Source organism: Acanthopagrus latus, chromosome 22 (genome assembly GCF_904848185.1).
Source record: "Acanthopagrus latus isolate v.2019 chromosome 22, fAcaLat1.1, whole genome shotgun sequence".
In the NCBI taxonomy this organism is placed as follows: Eukaryota; Metazoa; Chordata; class Actinopteri; order Spariformes; family Sparidae; genus Acanthopagrus; species Acanthopagrus latus.
In genome coordinates this window covers 11,180,750-11,202,482 of record NC_051060.1, presented here as the reverse complement: position 1 = coordinate 11,202,482, position 21,733 = coordinate 11,180,750, and the positions used below count along the sequence as shown (strand labels likewise).

At 39.0% G+C, this 21,733-nt stretch overlaps 1 protein-coding gene across 18 annotated transcripts in view; it reads right to left on the bottom strand.

Moving 5' to 3' along the window:
- The window catches only part of ptprk (protein tyrosine phosphatase receptor type K), a 117,739-nt gene that overhangs the window by 31,079 nt on the left and 64,927 nt on the right, over positions 1-21,733 (bottom strand). For all 18 annotated transcript variants that reach the window (XM_037086215.1, XM_037086218.1, XM_037086224.1 and 15 more), the window contains 11 exons: positions 16,869-16,981; positions 15,305-15,485; positions 6,421-6,603; positions 6,153-6,272; positions 5,646-5,755; positions 5,332-5,533; positions 5,142-5,247; positions 3,992-4,064; positions 3,656-3,778; positions 2,739-2,813; positions 2,377-2,413 (listed from right to left, as the gene is read on the bottom strand). In XM_037086215.1, the coding sequence (XP_036942110.1) occupies positions 2,377-2,413; positions 2,739-2,813; positions 3,656-3,778; positions 3,992-4,064; positions 5,142-5,247; positions 5,332-5,533; positions 5,646-5,755; positions 6,153-6,272; positions 6,421-6,603; positions 15,305-15,485; positions 16,869-16,981 (1,323 nt within the window). The remainder of the gene's footprint in view (positions 1-2,376; positions 2,414-2,738; positions 2,814-3,655; positions 3,779-3,991; positions 4,065-5,141; positions 5,248-5,331; positions 5,534-5,645; positions 5,756-6,152; positions 6,273-6,420; positions 6,604-15,304; positions 15,486-16,868; positions 16,982-21,733) is intronic.

Below are 21,733 nucleotides of genomic sequence, written 5' to 3'. Positions count from 1 at the left end.
TTTATGATCCCGTGGCACCAGAAGGTCAAAACAAGGACCATCAGCTAAGTTCAGAAAGTTACTAAATTTGCTTTATGTTTTTAACACTCATACTGCAGTAGGATGCAGAAGTGGTATGAGCCTGTGTTTATCACGCCATTTGTAATAATGTTTGGTAAATATGACATTCTGAATTAGTCGTTTTATCTCAAAAATTGACTCAAATGTTTTGGCACACTACATTTATGTTGATTCATCTTTATCTATCACTTCATCATTTTGGCCTGTTGGTTGAAGAGAATGAGCAATCTGAACAGGTTGCCTCTAGCTCTGAGGAACTGCACTGGCCATTTTTTTTTTTACATGTACTTTATGTTTAACATACAAGTTATTAATCACTTCACTTGAAAGAATGTTTCTTTTTTCCAAAAGCAACACAACCATTATGAACATTATCATCTACAATCTAGTACCTGATCACTGCGTCCATTACATTCAGATTAGTGCAATTAAAATGTCCCATAAACAGATTTAGTTTATCTTAGTTCAGATTTCTGAACTAGACATCAGCAAAGTAGCACATATTCAATAGATAATACATTGATGGTATATTCAAACATAAAATTGCGTAACTACTTTTAATAAAAGTAAAGCATTGTCTTAATATAAGTTTCACAGTGACATCTGTTAGTTAACTTCTGTCTTGCCTCGAATGCCCTCTCTGCTCTTTAAAAGCCCCCAGCAACCACCAGGACTGTCAATTTCATCGAAAACATGGTAATGTATTTCTCTGTTTATCCTCGTTCTTACTCCACACAGCTAAACTCTGATCCATCAGTTGCATTTTTTCTAAAAATCTTTCCTCAAAACACTGTGTGTACACTATGTGTGTGTGGTTGCCGGGGGATTAACTCCTCATTTAAGACCGGTCTGATAATCTATCAACATATGGCTGCGAGTAAAAACATGACATTTAGACTGTGTGGGGATAAAATCACACACAAACACATAACATGAATGTTTTCTTTCAGAAAAAAATAACATTACCTCCACTAAGACTTATAATGCAGAAATACATGATTGTCTGAGTTTACCCTCAAAACAGTGCACGGGGGTGATCAGATTACTAACACAGTTATATTGCACCAAATAATCTGTAATATCAGCCAAAACAAACTTGATGAGCATGAAAACCATGTCAGATTATCATTGACCATCAAAGGGATGGTAGGCAACTAAACAACAGAATATAAATATATCAAAATAGTTACTCTATTATTATTATTATTATTATTATTATTATTATTATTATTATTATTATTATTATTATTATTATTATTATCATCATCATCATCATCATCATCATCATTATTATTATTATTATTATTTATCTGATGTCTTTTTTTTTTATAATAAAATGGTATCAACAGTGAGAGCATTCTTGTCAACCTTCCTGACTTTCATTGCCCTTTCTCAGTCTTCACCTTGGGTCACATTTATCTTTCATTCTGACAAATTTTCAAGCCTTTTTCCCCTTTTAGATTTCACAACCTGTGTCCTGCACTGTACAGCATGTAGTCTACTGTCCTGTGGTCCCTTGTACTCCTCAGTTAGTGAGAGACAGACAAAAAAAATTAAGAGGAAAAAGACATACTTAAGAATATGGAAAGAAAAATTCCCATTCCTCACAAAAAGGTTTTTTGTTTTTTTTTGTTAGTTCATGTTAGAGGAGCAAATTATTCTGCATTGTTTCCTGAGAGCTAAAAGCAAAATTAAAAGTATTTAACATAAAAATGCTGTTGCAATGCACTTTATATAGTCATTCTTTAACAGGGGATAAAAGCGCTGCTCACCTGTATCAAAGTTAGCTGAGTTGCTAGAGCTACAAAACATCAAACTAGGACTGAAAAAAATCAGTTAAATGTACAAAAGCTTTTGGTCTGAAAACCTCTTGAAGGCTTGAACAGGCAGTAAGAGGTTGTTGTAGTACAACAGGTTAAAAGAGCATCACTTGATTAGCCTTAATACGAAACACCTGTGTCAATCAGTTGAATCTGTGTGGCTTAACATCAAGGGAACTGTAGTGCTAAGTAAGATGGACTGCAAATTAATGACACAATGTCTACAGAGACAGCGAAAACACACTAATACTGAATATAAAAAGTTCATAATAAACACAATAAGAATATGCAACAATAGAGATAAATGCTGAAGGCTAAAGATTTGAGTGTGCCAATGTTGGTTTTTTCTGTACAGTTTGATATCATTGCACTTTTAAAAGTCTCCGAACCTCAAGATATCCTTGGGGAGGTTTTGTTAGGAATTTGGGTTTTGTTTTCAAAATCCTCCCTATTTTTGAGGTCTCAAGGTTAAGTGTGATTCACAGTGTGATCTTACCTTTAGTCGCCAGCCTCAAACACTGTGTCTTTGTTTCCTAAAGGGAAAAAAAGACACAATAAGCGCGATACATGAGTCCCAAGTTCTTGCTCAACAAACTATAACATCAACCAACTGGACTTTGTAAGTTTAATATTATACATACATAAGTGGTGCACATTCAGTTGTTCACAGATATTCTGTAGTTTGAAGTAGTATGTAATATGTGTTTTAGTCTCAGATGTCGTAACTGCTTGAAGCTGTAATGTAGTTTTAGTATAATTAGTGGGTCTCTTTAAATGTGTACATACAGTGTAACTATTTACTCATAGCAGCTGACAGGTGAGAGCTGGTGTGTATTTACATGAATATTATTTGTTTACCCTTTCTGTGCTGCTCACAGCTTGAAGGTAGATGTTGTAGTTCTTCCTCGGAGCCAATGGAGGATTCCAGAAACCCTGGGGAGTTAAAAGAAAGATCAGCAACTTCATATGAGAGTGAGTGCAGACAGATTTGCTGTATTAGCTCTGTGAAGGATGTGTTTTCTGTCCCATAGGTTTGTCTCTTTTTTGTCTTAAATATTGTTAAAAGACAAGTTCAACATTTTGAGAAAAATGCTTTTTTTTGCTTTCTTGGTGATAGTTAGATAAGAAGATCGATATCACTCTCATGTATGCTAAATATGAGCATATAGCGAGCAGAAAGCTAAATTACAAAAAAGTATAATGAACAATATTTCAAGGTAGCAAATTAACAGGGTATACCTCGAATGTACAAAATCCAAAACATACGAAAGATAATTAGCCGTTGCATATCTACAATGCCAAAAGTAAGAAGACAAGGATATTTCCCACAAGGTTGAACTATTCCTTTTACATATTTCAGTTCAATCAAATCAAAAGCCGTGACCATGAAACACATTTCTTTTTGTTTCTGCTAAGGCATTTATGTTCATTTACTACACTAAGTACTCAACTACTGTACGTACTTAAACATAGAAATTCTACTTGTGTATAGCTCATGATAATTGTGCCAAATTTGAATGCAAATCAGGATCCTGTCACAAAATTAACATTTTGGATTAATTTAGCTAACCATAAGCATGGAACTCCTTGTACTACAGGATATTATAACAAACCAAATATAATTCAGTCTTAATTTCCTCCTTGTTTGTTTCCTCTTTTCTGTGAGTTTTCCTTTCTTAAAGGTATACTTCCAGTATGTTTTCTATCTGATTCATCATTTGGACATTTCTGCAGCACTACCTACAGAATATGTTGTTGAGATAAAAAGGGCTTGCCTGATATGTCTTGTTGTCTCCCACAGTGAAGGGGAGCGGCTCAGGCAGGTTGCTTGGGGACAGCTGGGCGGCATAATAATATGGAGATCCACCGCTAGACGCACTGTGGTAGGAAACTGGGACCTGGGAAAGAGGATATATTCACCTTAAAGATAATATATCTATAAATCATTCAAAATCAATGATGCATAGAACGAAAGAGTAGATATCTACAATGAAATGATTTCTTTTTAACTGAAAATTTTAAGAATGTATGCTAGCAAACAAATAAGTGTATATAAGACAGGTTGTAAAGGCATGGCTTGTTGAATGTATGTACAACAGAACAATAATCACCTCGTAACAGTCAGAGGAAGCTTGACGACGTGTCCGCTGAGGATTCACCTCCTCAACTACAATCTGGTATGCACTGCAGACAAGAAGACAGTTCAAATACGTTATTAATGGAGCTTTTTCATTTAACTGACACACACATCACAAATAAATACTTTCTAGGTCTAATTTCAAAAGTAGTTTTTGAAGTTACATGTCCTGTTTACATGTTTTTTCCTATTTAATGACTGTTCATCACTTGATTTTTGACAAGAAAACCTCTGATTACATGAGACTCATGGTTAGCCTAGCCTAATTTCAATCATATTCAGTACTGATTGTACAGTAATGCACATATCAAAAATTGACCACTGCATTGTTTGCATTAATGCAAGAAGAGCTACTTGATGTTGTTGTGTGGCTTTACTTTGAGACGAGAACTAACTAGTGTGGTAAAAGTACCAAAAAGTCATTTGTTGTCATATTGTGTTAAAATATTACTTTGGAAAAAGTGAAAGTCACTCATATGAATAGAACTTTAGTAAAAGTCTTTAGGTATCTGATATGAAATATAATAAAGTATCAAAAGTAACTTTCTGGCAAAAAAGAAATAAATAAGTAACAAAATATATGCATATATTTACATGTGCTGTTTCTGATATTCATCAAATAGAACTAGAATAAATGTAGTCTTAATTAGATATCAGTGCAATTAACCAAAAACAAGTAAAAGTAAATTCTACATTTATTTACATACATCTATATATTGCATGCTCTTCGTCAACTGAATTTTGACCTTAGTATATGAGATCCACACATTTTTCTGATTATTGTGATCAGAGTTTTTCTAAAAATCCTTGGAATCCTTAGCTGATAAAATAAGTTAATTTAAAAATTCTCTGCTTTGGCTCTGATTCATACAATCTGCAGTGTTATCGAATAAATGCAGTGGAGTACAAAGTACAACATTTTCCTCCAAAATTTGGTGGAGTGGAACACAGAAATTCTTAAGCAAAGAATTCCAGTCCATCACTGGAATCCTGTACATATTGATTATATGCCTAAGGACAGAAACATGAACTATGAACTGAATACAGGCTGGTGTGACATAAGCCTGGGTTTGGGTATGTACTGTGTACTGCTTATCTACATATGTATGTTGCAATAAAGGTACCTGATAGGTGCTCCTTTGGCTTGGGCAGGTTTGAGCAGGACAGTGATGGTTGTTGCAGTTTCATTCAGGAAGGCTTCTGACCCATCGTACTCATCGATTGTTGGGGCTGAAGAAAGAGAGCGAGTCTGTATCAGTGTCCATGTGTCACCAAAAAAGGTGTAACAATAGAACATGAAAACGTATTTCCTACCTGAAATGTTAGTGGTCACATTGAGCGTGGTTGCAGGACCGAACCCTTTGGAGGTGGATGCACGTATAGAGAGCTGGTACGTGACACCTGGGTGGAGCTGGGAGAACAGGTGATGGGTGGCGTTTGAGGGCAGAGACACTGTGAGTCCCGGCCGCTGGAGAGGCACTGAAGGGTCAAATGATCGGACGCCGCTGTAGCTGATCTGAGGTTGGACAGAGACACAGAATCCTGGTTTATACATTAGTTCCCACAGAGCGCAGTGAAAGTTTGACTCCTACAACAATGACTATTCATTCTGCTCCTGCTAAGAGCACCTCGTATTGTATGATGACTCCATTGGGTTCAGACGGTTCCTTCCAGTAAAGAAGGATTCTGTCTTCAAATGGAGTGGCTCTTACTGACTGACTGGGAACTGCGCCTGGAACTGTTAACACACACACACACACAGACAAAAATTACACAATGCTTATAAAATAAACAGTAAAATTCTCTACTCTAAACGAAGGAGTTCCAAGTAGGTACACGCAGCAGTGATCTTACTGATCCATGTCCAAGTGAAATGTGTACCTAAAAGCTGTTGTTGAAGAACTTTCTTAATTGAATGCAGCTTTCTCAAAAATGTCAGCAACATAGGTAGGATGTGCCTTGTTTATTAACAACATCATAGCACAAATCATGATCTTAAATAGTTTTTAACTTGTACTTCCCTCCGCTTTCCATCGGTGGCTGTGAATAAGCTCTGCACATACACATGACGGCATCAGAATTCATTTAACCCTTATTTCAAAAGCCAAAAGTGAGTGTTTCTTTGTGCATCATACCGTCTTCATCCGTTTGTATGATGGTCTCGTCGCTCTCTTTCCGTCCCTCCGGATTGGTCAGAATCATCTTGAGACTGACGTTGGTGTAGGGTGGCAGGTTTCCCACCAGGTGGCGTGGTGCTGGGAAGAAAAGGAGATGAAAGAAACATCACTTTATTATAACACAACAAGGTATACCATTTTAAAGCCTTTAATTTCAATACTTAAATGATTTTTTGGCTTATTAAACACACATTTCTCAGTCAGTGTGTCACATTCAGTGTATTACCTTTAGGGTCCATGTCCAAGCAGTCGCTTTTGCTGCGGTTGCTGGCGGTCATGTAATGGTAGCAGATGGTGACGTTAAAGGTGTGACAGCGAGTGATGTTGTAACCTAACGACTCCCAGTCCACCGCTATCAGACGTGACCTGGTCTCAGCGATCTTCAGCCGCTTTGGGGTCCGCATGGGTTCTACAAACAGAGGAGAACACGAGGTAAAGCTAAATGCCGAGGAGTAGACTTCTGACTTGCGTAACCTCCACCACACAGTTTTCACAGTAACATTGTTTACAGTAATATGTGAACAAACCTTGCTGAAAGTTTCTGAGGTTTACAAGACAGCACTTTCTGCAAGCAAGACTGCTGAGTCAACATCTCCTCAAGATAAAACAAGAGGGTTTTTATATATATATATATATATATATATATATATATATATATATATATATATATAAAAATATATATCTGTTCCTCGCTGCCATTCAACTGTTTCTCAAATGCAATAATTTCCACAAGGCACTTCTCTGGTTTCCATCTTTTATGTGTATTCAGACCCGTTATAGTCAATATAATCTACCTCCTCCTGCTGGCCCAGGGCTTTAATTACCTTAACTGGCTCATTTAACTGGATCAATAACCCCCCAGACCCCACCCACCTCCACACACATGCGCTCTCACACACACACACACACACACAGGCGAGACCACAAACACAAAATCAAACCTTTCCAGATCTGCTTGCTGCCTGTCCATACCAGTCTGCTATATTTTAGTGGTCCTACATTCACTTGTGCTTCCTCTTACATTCAACACTAAGGGTGGAGAACTAACCGTCAAGCTCACAGTCGAACTGACGAAGTGGCAGTTTTCTGTAGGAAAGCTATCATCTCCAGCAACAACAAACGGTTTGAGTTATTTCGCTGCGTTAGAAAACTACTGCTCTGACTGGAGCAGATATCGCTCAATCAAGAAGGCTGTTATTACTCCAGAAGACATATCACTCAGTCTACTATTCCTATAGCAGTTTGAATGGCAATGTTTACATGTGTCAGGGTGTTTAGATTGGCTGCACATAGCAAGGAACTATGATGATGTGCATCTTCTCAAGAATGTTATTACTCTTTGGGGAAACAAAAGTGTAGTTTTCCATCATTCATGAGATACTGAATGGTGTTTAGTGAGGTTGAAGAGTTTCTCTTCTACAAGTTTCTGGTACAGTTCATATTTTAGTAACAGTAGTAGTGGTAAAAGACATTTTCAGACCCTAAAATTCTTCTGTTAAATTAATTATCTTAAATGTTAGTTGGGTTTAAGTACATAAATGTGATCAGCAAAGTCATCTAAAAAGTTTTGCCCCTTGGAGTGTTATAATTACAACCACATCAGATAATCAGTCCCTATAGTATAAAAACATTTTCCATTGGTGATGTGCAGGTCAACATATATTTAAATACTGCATAGACTGTTGTTTAATCTGTACCACTGTATCAGATTTTAATCCACTAAATTATCTATATTTGTTTCTGTACTCAAGATGGGCAGTGCTTAAAGTGGAAGTCGGTGGTGCTTAGCTGGTGGGCAGGATTGCAATGGGTTAATCAGAAGTTGCTCTATCTATGATTTATGATGCAACCATTTACAAACCAGCCTCAGAATTGAGTTTCAGATTAATGTTCTTGATGATGAAAGTAGAATGAGAGATCCATTTTTTTTTTTTAAATACATAAACTTCTGTCACCTAACCAATGAGGAATTTCCTTCATCATAAGTATGGATATTTACACATTTTACTTGTGAGATGATATTCATACTTCCAAAAAAGTACATTATCCATACAAAACACTTGTTTCAGTCTAGTATTGGCTCAACTCAAGTAACTAGTAACAATGACTGTCAGATAAACACAATAACAGTACAATATTGCTCTCTGGAGTGCTCTCTCCACTAAACTACTCCTGTAAAATATGTAAGTAAGAGGACTTTGAATGTATACTTAGTTACATCCCACCACTGTAGTAAATAACTTTTTTTCAGCTGATTCCAAATTTTAACAGTGGATATTGCAACAGGTAATCAAGACAAGGCTCAATACAGCCAATACTGAACATGTCTTGATTATCTCTGATACTGATTTTACAGATTGGGATTGGACAGCCAGAAAGACTCAAGTTGTATTACAACCAAAACAGATTTAATTTAAAGTTTTGCTCCTTATCGTAAGCTGACAAGTCTTCATTCACTGTCAGATGTTCCCTCTTCTTCTGTTCAACTGCAACCCACCTGCTTCCTTACGTCCTTCCAGGTTTTCCTTTAATAAAAACAGCTCACCTTAAATAAAGATGCAAGCCTCTCCCCAACCCCCCTTGCCTCCCTCTCTGTTTTTCTCTTGGTCTTCCTCTCTCAGAGGAGACAACACAAGGACACAAACTTGTCGCTTCTTCTGACAACCCATTATCTGCCTGTCACTCACACACACACACATGCACAGGAACTCACGGGCATGGACACTCTCGCAATTGGTTATTACCCAAACACAAACACACACACGCACGCACACACAAAGCTCAGGTTGTGACAGAATCAAGATTAAATCTGGGCAGAGCATGTATAGGTGTGTGTTTATGTGTGTGTGCTCGTCTCAATAAAACTTCTCATAATAAGAAGTTGTCAAGGGCAAACACAACTCTCTCCCTCTCGCACACACACAGCAGTAAGCGAAATGGAAGCATGTTGAGGTTTGTTAAGTCATTTAGATGACGGGCAGGTAATTGTCTACTGGGAAAATATTATTTCTCAGCAGTGTGTGTGTGTGCATGTGTGTGTGTGTGTGTGTGTGTGTGTGTGTGTGTGTGTGTGTGTGTGTGTGTGTGTGTGTTTGTATGTATGTGTGCATGTGTGAGTGTGTGTGTGTGTGTGTTTGTGTTTGTGTTAATAGCGTGGGGGTCAGAGCATTTCATTTTTGCCTCCACCTGTTATTGGCTGGTTGACATTTAAATAGAGCAAGAGGAAGACCTGCCTGTCTCTCCCTCTAGTCCCATCTCTTCCTCACTTGTCTCAGTCTCTTACTCTCCGTCTCTCTGCCCCGTTTAAATCAATACTTGTGATTCTCACCATAAACCTGGCTATTAGGACACACACACACACACACACACACACACACACACACAGTTAGGGCAGTGTCATAACTTGCATTGATTTCGGGGGCTCTTGATGCTCAAACTGCTTCCCAGGGAGATGGTCTTCAACATGGAATTAAAAGAAAATATATGACTGGCTGCCTGTCACACACACACACACACCCACACACACACACACACACACCTTTAACATGCATTTAAACCCCCACTCGCCTCCTGACCCATGATGCATTGCTGCTTATCTCTGTCTATTTACTGAAGGCAGTGAGGGTAGAGAGCAAGGTAGGAGGAGAGACAAAGAAAGAAGATGGGAAGAAAGCAAGAAAGAGAAAGGGCAAACAGAGTAGCATAGAAAATGAATAAAGAAGAATGTAAAACCAAAGCAATGCATGGAAAAATGAAACAGGGGCTGGAGGGAGCGAGAGACTGATAAAAGGAGCAGGGAGTGAAAGATGAGAGGGGGAAAGGGAGAAGCCGCAAGAGGAGGAACGGGAAGAGGCGATAACTAGTTTGGAACGTGGCCAGAATCGAGCGGGACCAGGTCCAATGGTAAGTCACAGAGGCTGCCTTGTCCCTGTCCCCTCCTCCGGTAGACAGACAAACGGTTGGATTCATGTTGGAACTAAAAGGCTTTGTTCTCCACAGATGGAGCTTTGAAAACAACAACAATACCAATAAACACCAACAATAACACCAAGGACGGCAACCGTCATATCAGCTGTATACAGAGGTTGGAATTAAAGAACGGTAAACAAAAGGAAAGGAAATGAAACTAAATGAAATAAAGCTACATTGAGGGCAAAAACACCCTCTGCCCCAACATGAAGCATTGGGAAGAGCCAAGAAATGTACAGTAAAAAGACCTTAAAGCAGGAGAAAGAAGCTTAAAGAAAAGCAGGGAAGAAAAGATGTAAGGAAAGGAGAAAGGAGGGAGGGAGGGAGGACAGAAAAGGTTGACAGGAGATGCAGCTAAATCCAAGTTAATCTGTCCAATTAGTTCCTGGTAATCCCTCCACTGTCATGAGGAAGACAAATGAAACTCCCGTTATTCATTCTGTCTCTAATGCTCACTTTCTCTCTGCATGTCTCTGTGTCTCTATGGGACAGATTTAAGCACATGAAAGATGCAAACGCGCGCTGCAACATTCATTCAATTTGCACTCGCAAGATATGTGGAATTAGATTCTGATTTGCCTGCGCAGAGGCTAATTATGAAATCAGCCACGAGGACTGTAGACTATCAAAAATGGTATATATGATGATAAAGTGGTGGGATTTGTTGGATGTTAACAAACTCAGTGGAGGAAATGAATGAACAACAAAACATTTACATTACAAAAAGGGTTGGTAAACCCAAGGAGCAAAGAGTGGGAGTCATGAAACAAACTTCTGAAGATATAAGAGAGAAACTGAATTACAATGTACAAAACAAAAAACGGCACAACATCCTTTTAACTCATCTTCAGACTCAGTTATTTGCTCCTTTTCAGCAGTGGGATCACTCCTACATAAAAGGTAATGTGATAACATACAGTAAACATGGTGACCACAGGGAGCAGTCCTATATTTAGAGCAAAGAATGTAAACACAATTACTGTCAGGATGTAATTAAAGCACAATATGGACTGATGATACATAAGTTTAGTGTTTTAACAGAACATCTCAACAGCTTAAATCAAATGTTGAACTATAAATCAAAACCTACATCAAAGATATATCAATAGCATCTGATTTAAAAGTGCTATCATACAAAGCCCCAAAGTATGAGATGGGTCCTGGTCCACTGTCTAATACTTTAACTTTTGTATTAGTCTATAGATTAAAACACACTTCGTTAGGGTACGAAATGTGCTAAATACATAGAATGGCCTCGCTTTGCAGAGAATATTAGCAGCTCAGTTCAGTTAATAGCCACAACGTTTTATCTTAATTAAGCCTATTTTAAAAATGTTTTACAGACTACAGTTGGAAACATAGATATAATGGTTGCAAAGCTTTCCAGCAACATCTGTCGGATGAGGCATGACAACTCTTTAGCAAAACAGTAGGTCTGGACATCAGCAATTGATGCTTTTAATTATCACAATCTAATGTTATCTCGCATCTGTAGCTACCTAGCCAGTCATTAACATGGATAAGAACCTCATTTGTAACAGTTATCAATAATGTCATGCAGGGAGGGTAAAAAAACACTTGTTAGCCTCGCCTTGTTAACACTGTTACATAACAACAACCAAGAATCTATGTTAGCGTTAATCCAAGCGATAGGTTAGCTGGATGGCTTTTTTTTAGCTACATTGGTAGTCTTTTATTGAAACATGTTCGGCTTTTCATTAAGTCGATGCACTCTTTGAGGACTATCACTTTTTGAGGACTGCTGTTAACTGGCCAAAGCATATTTGCCACCAGGTGTCAGAACTAAACATAAAAATGTTAGATTTTTCTTCCACATAACTCGAAATCTGCCTGTGTCTATCCAAGGCAGAGAATTATACATCCAAAACGGACTCTTTTAAAAATAGTTAAACCTTCGAAGAACAATCAGAATCTACCATAAAATCCAACACACACACACACACAAACAGAATATGATCAAAAAGCTGACTGGTTTCTTTGCTGCTATTTCAAGGGCCCGACCCTTAAAGCGCGGTACTGCTGACTGTGTGTGTGTGTGTGTGTGTGTGTGTGTGTGTGTGTGTGTGTGTGTGTGTGTGTGTGTTTTCACATATATAGAGAAGTACATGTGATATATTGTGTGTGATTCCTCCAACATCTGTGCTTGTGCGTCCAGAAATGTGTGTTTTGTGATTCCATTCTTCCATTAATCCAAGTGATGCTGAGTTTGTGCAACACCCAAGAAATACTGTGACTCTCTGAACTGTATGTGTGTCTGTGTGTACATTTCCCTCCATCTCGATACCTCTGGGTGTGTGTGTTCATGCCTGCGAGTGTGTGTGTGTGTGTGTGTGTGTGTGTGTGTGTGTGTGTGTGTGTGTGTGTGTGTGTGTGTGTGTGTGTGTGTGTGTGTGTGTGTGTGTGCGTGTGTGTGTAACCTGCCATGACCAAGAGGTTTTCGGCAGAAAATTCAGGATTTGGATTAAAAGCTACTTCATCACATTCTTCTGTGACACACTCAAACTCCCTCTCTCTCTCTCTCTCTCTCTCTCTCTCTCACACACACACACACACACACACACACACACACACACACACAAACACTAACCCTTCACTTCAAGTTGATTATTTTTCACCCTTAAGACAAGAGCAATAAATCAGCACAGAAGAAAAATCCAGAAGAGTGGGAGAGTAGAGAATAGACACAGAAAGAAGTAGAGATAGAGAAGAAGTAAAAAAGAAAGTGCAGGAGAAGAGAGGAGACGAGAGAAGAGGGAGAGATTAAATCCTTCCTGTTATCATATCAATTGCTCTGCAGTGTGTGTGTGAGAGATTTCTGCTCTGTATCTTATTAACTTTATTGGTTTTTAATTAAACAGTGGTTTGTGTGATGACATGTTTGGGTTTATGCCCGGCGTTTGAGCACACATTTCCCTGCGTGAGTGTGTGCACGCCTGTTTTCATTACTTTGCGTTGAACAAAATATTCAGTAAACTACAGGTGGTGGGATCAGACAAACCTAACCAAACAGAAAAGGCAAAGGAATCATTACCATTTAAATAACATTTCTACCACATGTGTGTCTCTCTTCTCTCAATAAAAAACACAACCTCATCTGTGTGTGTGTGTGTGTGTGTGTGTGTGTGTGTGTGTGTGTGTGTGTGTGTGTGCGTGCGTGTGTGTGCGTGTATTTGTGAATGACCTTCGTCACACTGCAAACAAAGAGACAGGTAGGACATTATAATAACATAATAACAACATAATAACTGTTCATTTTCTTTATTTTGAGATGTCTGTGAGTATTCAATTTATTCAAGTATTAGGAGTTTATCTTACATATAACATACACAAATGAGTCTATTTCTGTTCCTTAAAGGAATAGTTTGACATTTACACAAATGTGCTTCTTCACTTTCATGCTGAAAGTCATATGAGATATGAAGCCATACGTGACAGCTGGTTAGCTTAAACACATAGAGGGAAACAGCTTGCCCAGCTCTTTACAAAAGGAAACAAAATCTGCCACCATTTCCTCTGAAGTTCACTACTTAGCAGGTATATCTTAATCTGTGCGAAAAGCAATGTATAAAAAAAAAAAACCTCATTGTTGTTTTAAGGGATGTTATGTGCTGGACTATTTGTTGGCTGTTGTCATCGAGAGGTTGCAACCAGAGAGCCCAAAAAGTTGAAGGTCCAGTGTACAGGATTTAGTGGCACCTAGCAATGAGGTTGCAGATGGAGTAACTGTTTAGTTTGTCGGCCCTGAGTTACTATTTTATCACTTACAGCATTTCACTTAATTAAGATCTTTCTTTTTCTGCATTGTTCCCAAAAATAAGTACCAGGATTCTTACCACATTAACATATTTTTAAAATTGAACATAAAACTAGTTCACTTGTTCACTGGGACATCTGACATCTTTCGAGTGTCTGAAAAAGAGGGTCATTGCTCTTCACACTGACCACACTGACTACTTTCTAGTTAGCAGCAATAGAAATATTGATGTAATTCTCTAAATTCATAACCATATCTCCCCTTTTCAGCCCGATTTCAACCATTATGTGGATTACAATGAGTCATTGTGTTAAACTCAAATGTGTTCCTACACGAGTGAAGAGGAGAAGATTAATTTCCTCTTCCTGTCAGACAGGAAACTGTTCAATACATGAGTCGCCTGAACAAGTCTATGACTTCCTCTCTGTCGATAAACACACACTGGTGCACACAAACGCACGCACATGCACGCACGCGCGTGCACACACACACACATTCAGATTCGTTCACACATACACACAGGTTGCCAGACATCAGTCAGGCCCCGTGGTTATGAGTTTTCATCTCTCTTTCATTTTCATTCTCCAGTTTCATCATTCTCTCGCCTCTTGTGCTCTTTCTCCCCTCGCGTCTATTCTCCCCTCTCTTTCTTTTCCAGCCTTATTGTTTTTCATCATCTCTCCATCGCTCCGTTATTCTGTTTCTCATTCAAGCTCGCTGCTTTTCTTTCTGTCTCTTTCTCTCTCATATCAACCCACTCTCACTCGCTCCGTCTCCCTCCCTCAGGCTAGCTGTGTTTATATTTCAGTCGTTTATTTCTACAAATGTCAGACAGTGTTTCTGCCCTCCGTCTATTGATCCACAGAGAGAGAAAGAGATGGGGAGAGAGAGGCCGGGAGAAAAGGGGAAAGGCAGTGACAAGGAACGGAGCAGAAAGAGAGATATACAGAGGGAGGAATGGGAGAAAAAGCAGCAGTGAGGTAAGAGAGGGAAAGAAAAGGCAGGATGAAAAGTGAGAAAGGTGGAGAGCCTCGAGTATTTTAATCACTCTTTCTCTCAGATCACTGAGCAACCATGAACTGACTCAGGCTCTCCACTCCTTTCTCCTCCAATTCTATCCCTCACTACACCTCTCCTCACTGTGCCAGCTCATAGTACAAATATCACTCCAACAACTGAAATATAGATACAGAGACAAAAAGAACAACAGTAGATGGACAGATCGATAGACAATCAGACAGGCAGAAAAAAGCTGTGTGCACAGGCGAACTCAACTGAAGTCAAGCTTGTGTTGCGCCTCTCTCCTGCTCATATTTCATGTACATATATTGTGAGTAAACTGTTTCAGCAGAAAGCTGTTTCCTACCTGCACATTTGGTCCGGGTGATGAGTGGTGGTCCAGCTTTGCCTGTCCCTCCCTCTCCTGGTCTGGTTAGTAACACTCTGATCTCGTACTCTGTGTCCGGGTCAAGATGCCATAACTTATAGTTTGGAGAGTTCACAGCATGAGTCTCCGTCCAGCTGCCTGATGTCATCCGGTACTCAACCTAAAGGGCAAAACGATTCATGCATTGAATGAATGTGTTGTTTTGCTCCATCGCTATTCCTGACTAACGGTGGAACAACTGTGAAAACTCTACACTGCAAAAGAGGCAAAGACGGTGAAGACAAGGAATAATAAATGAAAGTGAGGTAAAACGATGGGCATTCACTCAATGGAGAGGCTAGTGGCCCCCCTGTTATGTGTTTCCCCTTACTAGTGGGAATGGAATGGAAATTGGTTAAAAAAAACAGCATTGTATCAGCATAGCCCTTTCTCCTATACCAGTAAATAACAAAACCTGCTAACCTACCTACACAACCAAGGGTTTAACTGCCTTTTTCTAGTACTTTCTGTGTTAAACTGGGATTCTTATGGTTACTTTTTGCTTTGGACAGTAGTCATGCTGCTAATGCTGTCTCTGAGACAGTAATACCGCAAGGAAATGTGAGGAGTCGGGAAGTGTTTCCTCTTAAAGCATCCAATTTGTATCAGAACGTCAATACCAGTGTAAATGTTGAATTACGTACATAAAATATTATTAGCATTCAGATACTTTTCATCTACTGGGAAATGCAAATATTCATTTAGATTAAAGAAAAAGTTTGACATTTAGTTAAAAAATATTTTTAATACATTTTTGCCTCTCAGCAGTTGCCAGGCAACAAGTAGAGACACCAATAAGTTTTGGTCACAGTCAAGAACAAGGCTGGCACACACACTTGACAGAGCAAAGCTAGCCATTTCATTCTGTTTACAGTCTTAAATTAACACAGCTTAACGTAGAGACAAACCGTAGAGGAAACCGTCAGGAACAGATAGTTTTGCTCTGTCAAAAAACAAAATGTATGTACCACAAAGTGCATTTGCCATTGTAAACAATTGCAAGTATTTCCCATCGACAATACTGTGTTCTCATTGTAAAACACTTGATAAATTAACAATTAGCCTAGCTTAGGATAAAGACTAGAAACAATAGGAAACAGCTACGCTGGCTCTGCTCAAAGGTTTAAAATGTTTTTTTCTTTAAAATTTCAGATCCTGCATTGCCATCAAACATCACCAGGCTAGCTGTTTCCCACTACTTTAAGTGTGACTATGCTGAGCTATGATAAGCTAACCATCTCCCAGCTTAATATCTACCGTATATGCATGAAAGTGGTATCAAACTCTCAGCAAGAAAGCAAATGAGTGTATTTCCCAATATTCTGAACTATTGTATGCCAGTTACAAGACATTTGCAGCTTTCCAGTGAAGACTAAAGGGGACTTGTTATTGTAATTTATTGCTGCTGAACATTCAAATAATCTTTACGTCAAAAGTGTTGATGTCCTTATTTAAAGCGGATTCATACAGTGTTACTATATACAGCGTTTCATACTGAACATACCTCTTTCAGGATAATAGGTCCGTCCCCAAATATGGAGTTAGCATTCAGCTGAATGAGCAGATATGTTGGGCCGACGCCTAGCAGCTGGGGAGGAGCGATGGGGTGCGGGGGCTCTGAGGAGAGAGAACAATTAACATGATCATAAAAGATGGTTTCAAAGTGGCTGACAAGATGAATGAAGCACGCTGAAACAAGGTCACAGCAGAAAAGAAGAGAGTAGAGGCACAAGGAGTAACACCCTGTAGATACAAAGCCTCTTTGGTGGAACGGCTGACGTGTTATATTTGTGAGCTCAAATGAATCTTTTAAACAAACTACCAGTAAACAGTGACACACAAACTAATGGAACAGATTATTAGGGACATCCTAGCGCTGACCTGCAATGACAACCAAGCTGTGTGAATGTCACGGTGAACTAATTGCCTAAACATCTGTGGTCGTGCCGGAGAGCAGAGCTTTAGCACTATTTCTCAGTATGTCTCTCTCAACTATATCTCAAGAGTTTTGTTTAAATCCTACATTCCTCTTTTTACTTTCCAACTAATTATTAATATCACACTTCATTTATAGAGTGCTTTTCTGGATACTCTAAGACAGTTCACATAACAAGCTTCATATACAATTTCTTTCATCTAACTGCTAGTAGCCATGTTGTTTCACACATTGACATTCCTTTGCTGAGTTGTAATGAATTTAATATTAATGCAAACACGCCTCTTGGAGATGCTTCACATCAAAAGATTTCCACTTTCAAAACAAGTAACTGGAACCCTTTTAATAAGAAATAGTTTCAGAACTTGTCTACTGTAGTGGCCAATTCTTCCAGCCCTTCTAAAACTCGGAAAATGTTAATTTTCAAGCTTTATCTAGCCGCTAAAGTAATGGCTTACTGTCATTCAAAAAGAACCACAATGCTGGTTAGGGTTAGGGTGATATTCTGCACTTGGTGCAAGAGGTGCTCCTTAAATGTTAGATTTGCATCAGATTAGTGTGATTAGTGTGTCTCAGTTAGCATCTATGTCCCACACTGTTGGCACTAGCCGGGGGGTTTTCATCCTACTAAGTATTGTTGGTGGCGGACCCTGCCAGTCTGATTGGCTGTTCAGCTAAGTAAATCAGTGCACAAGTAAGGGGTGAAAACCCCTTGAGCCTGTTCCTGTAGCATACATTATTTCACATTTTTAGTGCAGTTTCTCCTTGTTTTTCACCTCCTTTATTCTTCCACAACCAAAAGAATTGGATATATCATCAAGAATGCTGTGGAAATGGTAGACAAACGCTGCTTAATGAAAACAATGATTTGTATGTCTGCAATTCTGAGTCTTCAGGTTTCCCCTTTCTACTGACGAATAGACTACTGCCACTTGGTGCTACTGAGAGTAATTTTCTCTCATGCGGGCGCAGAACGTACAAGTTAGCTGGCTATCAGCTGTGGTCTTTGTGGTCCGTTCAACTGCAGCTTGAAAACAGATGTCACTCTTTCTTTGAAGTCGTTTTTGTGTGTGTGGGCCCTTAAAGGAGCTTAAGTTAGTAATTTCTTGCAAACTGCAATCTAAAGCGGACATCTTTGACTGTTTTTTTTTTGGGGCACATTATGCTGCCCGGATCAGGGATGCTGATGATGGTGAAAATAAATTTTAGGAGTGACAAAATGTTCTCTAAATTGTCTACTTCTCTATCTACGGCTGCTCATATATGTGTGTTACAGGCTGAGCAAAAAAAAAATTTAAAAAAAATGAAAAGGCACCTTTATCTGCTTGGATGTGACTTTATTTCAGTAAGTGTAACACTAATTCTAAATAAGCTACAGAATGTTTTGGGTATCACCGTCTTGATTACCACTGTGCTGTCTTGTCAGTTACTCACTGTTTAAGTTGATTGTAGTTGTATGAAGAACTACTGCCCAATCAAATTTCCCCTTGGGGACAATAATGTATATTTTATCTTATCAAATAAATGAGCAATGACATGTTTATTTGAAATATAATTTGATTGCCCTTGTATATCTTGATATTGTTCCACATCCCAGAAAACCAGAATGCTCAGTGAATAAATATTGTGTGCATATACTTGTATGTAAATGTGTGATGGATGTGTGATGGTTCAGGGCCAGTCATTCAGATCAGAGCGAACTGTCACACATCTGTGATTGACAAGCCGAAAGCACAACACACACACAACCATGAAACACGCTGCATCAAAGATTTATCTGGCTGACACATTTAAACACACACACAGATCAACACATGAATTAATCACAAACACACACACGCCACACACACACTGGGGTCCATCTCACATACAGTAAATCATACAGATTTTATCTCTCACAGATACATTCTCAGACAGAAACAGGCATTGCTGCTATCAGCATAAAGATTAAAAAAAGGGAAAAATGTGTAGCTTTTGCAATCCAATTTGTGCATGTGCATGTGTGTTACTGTGCGTGTTGTTCTTTTAATAGTTATATCTCGCATTGCTGTCACCTCTTTTTCTCTTTGTGTGTGTTTGTATTTCTGTGTGTGTGTGTGTGTGTGTGTGTGTGCTGTCAGAGAGGTGCAGGCTGGGAAGTGTCTTTTTAGCAACAGATAAAACACTGTAGTTTGACAGCACATGCGTGTGTGCAGTGGAAGACACACACACACACACACACACACACACACACACACACACACACACACACACACACACACACACACACACACACACTCTCACATACACACACAGACAGAGTTGAATCCAGATAATGAATGTTGAAGTGACTTCAGAAAACCAACAACGTCAACAACATGTCAGCTCGCAACACCGTCAAAAACACCAAAGTAAACAACTTGATGATTAGCTAAGAAACAAATAAAGAAATGAAGCACAAACTCACAGAGGTAAATGTATTCAAGCATACAAAACAGTATACGTGTGTGCTTGCAGCCTGTGCGCTGACTTTGAAGGCATGTTTGTGTGTGACTTAAAAAACATATTGAATATCTAAAAGATAAATAATAGACATAAAAAATGAAACTGTAAGGAATGTAAGTGGGTCATTATATGACTCCAGAGAAAACAAGAGCTGGAACGGGTTCATGCTTTTTCTTTTCTTCTTTTTCCTCATATTTTTTTCCATCACTTGTCATTTGTACAGTTGACCTAAAAAAATATAACAAATCATCAATGGTGTTGTTTTTTTGCAATGGGTGTGTTGTCACCATCTTTTTTATTATTAATCACGTGTGCAAACCTTCTCATCATCTCTCATTTTTTTGGGTCAAATGTAAATCATAATAACAAAACAAATCAACACTGGGAAAACTTCAAATGCATGTCGTTTCTGACCTAACCCGTCTGCGTGATTAATTTGTTTTCACTGTCACTCACTCTATTTGCTGATATTGGAATTAAAAAACCTCCAGCGACATTAGTAGAGGGTTTGGTAGATTTAAGATTTATGATGTAGTGAACAAATAAGAAGATGCACACAACATAAACAAAGACAGATATTTTGTTGATGCCCACTAGGCATGTTCTTCTTGTTGTCCATCGTCAGCAACCTTGTCAATAAAGTTTAGTTTTCACAAACTGCTGCTGACATCACCACAGAGCTCACTGGAGGACATCTGACCTCCAGGACAGGGAAGGAAGTGTGTGTTAGAGTGTGCCACAGAGTGTGTGTGTGTGTTTCAGTGGTATCGACAGCCAACAGTGGTAGTAGGTTTTCTATAGTTGCATAACGCCTAAAGCTTCACCTGTCACTTTTACTTAGAGTGACCATGTGTGTGTCTGTGTGTGCTGGGCTTAAAAGGAGAAAGGGACATTTTAGAAGTGGACCATTACAGGTTTAAGACAGTTGTATAAATTCTAGTCAGTTGTGTGCCCTCCGCAGTCCGATATGTGTGTGTTTGTGTGCATGTGTGTGACAATAATATTGCAGGAGCTTTTTAGGCCATGGGTTGTGTGTAATGCAAGCTGGCATGGTGTGTGTGCGTACGAGAGTGTGTGTGTGAGTGTGATACGAGCTGGCGTGATGATGCGCTCTGTCACCGTAGGAACCAGAGGGCAAGGCTTTATTAGGGCTTGGCTCTGGCCAAACCACAAGTGACACACACACACTAACACAGACATACACACACACACACACACACACTCAGATACACAGTGAACCTCTCTCATACCTCTTTGTGTCTCTCACACACACAAACGATTATCATCTACGATAAAACTCACCATCATCTGTCCATCTAGTGTTGAAATATAGGGCTGGCAACAAAACCCTAGAAAACCCTCTGGTCCCAAAAAGCTTTTCCCTTGCAGGCAGCTGGATTGCGAGCTCATTTGTGCGTGGCTTCAAGCTGTGGCCGTGCTTTAGATGTTATGCCCATTGAGAGAAGCGACCATAAGTTTAGAAATGCTGCTAAAAATATATTTATTTTGCTATTATCTTGACTGGCTATGGTAAGAGTTTGTTTTTTTGCTCTTCTGCCATTGATCTGATTGGTTGAAGTCAGCCCATGATTGACAGCGATAGACAGATGGTTCGTGCAATCACCTGTGAGGTACTTTTTGTAAGCGTCTGCCCTTTTCCAGACATTTTCTAGGGGTATCTATGTACCACAACATCTGCCATGTCAGGTTAGGTTAGAACTGTACGACCAATTTGTAATCTAGTCAGTGATGGAACTACGTAGATTTTGGAGGCAAATATTGTACTTTTTACTCACTACATTTATTTGATGACTTTAGTTACTTGTTACTTTGCAGATTACATGCTGCATCAGAGCCAGAGTAGGTCAATGTATGATATCGGCAATCACATCGCCAACATACTGATCTTGGCTATCAGAAAAATAAATGTAGAACACGATAATAAATAT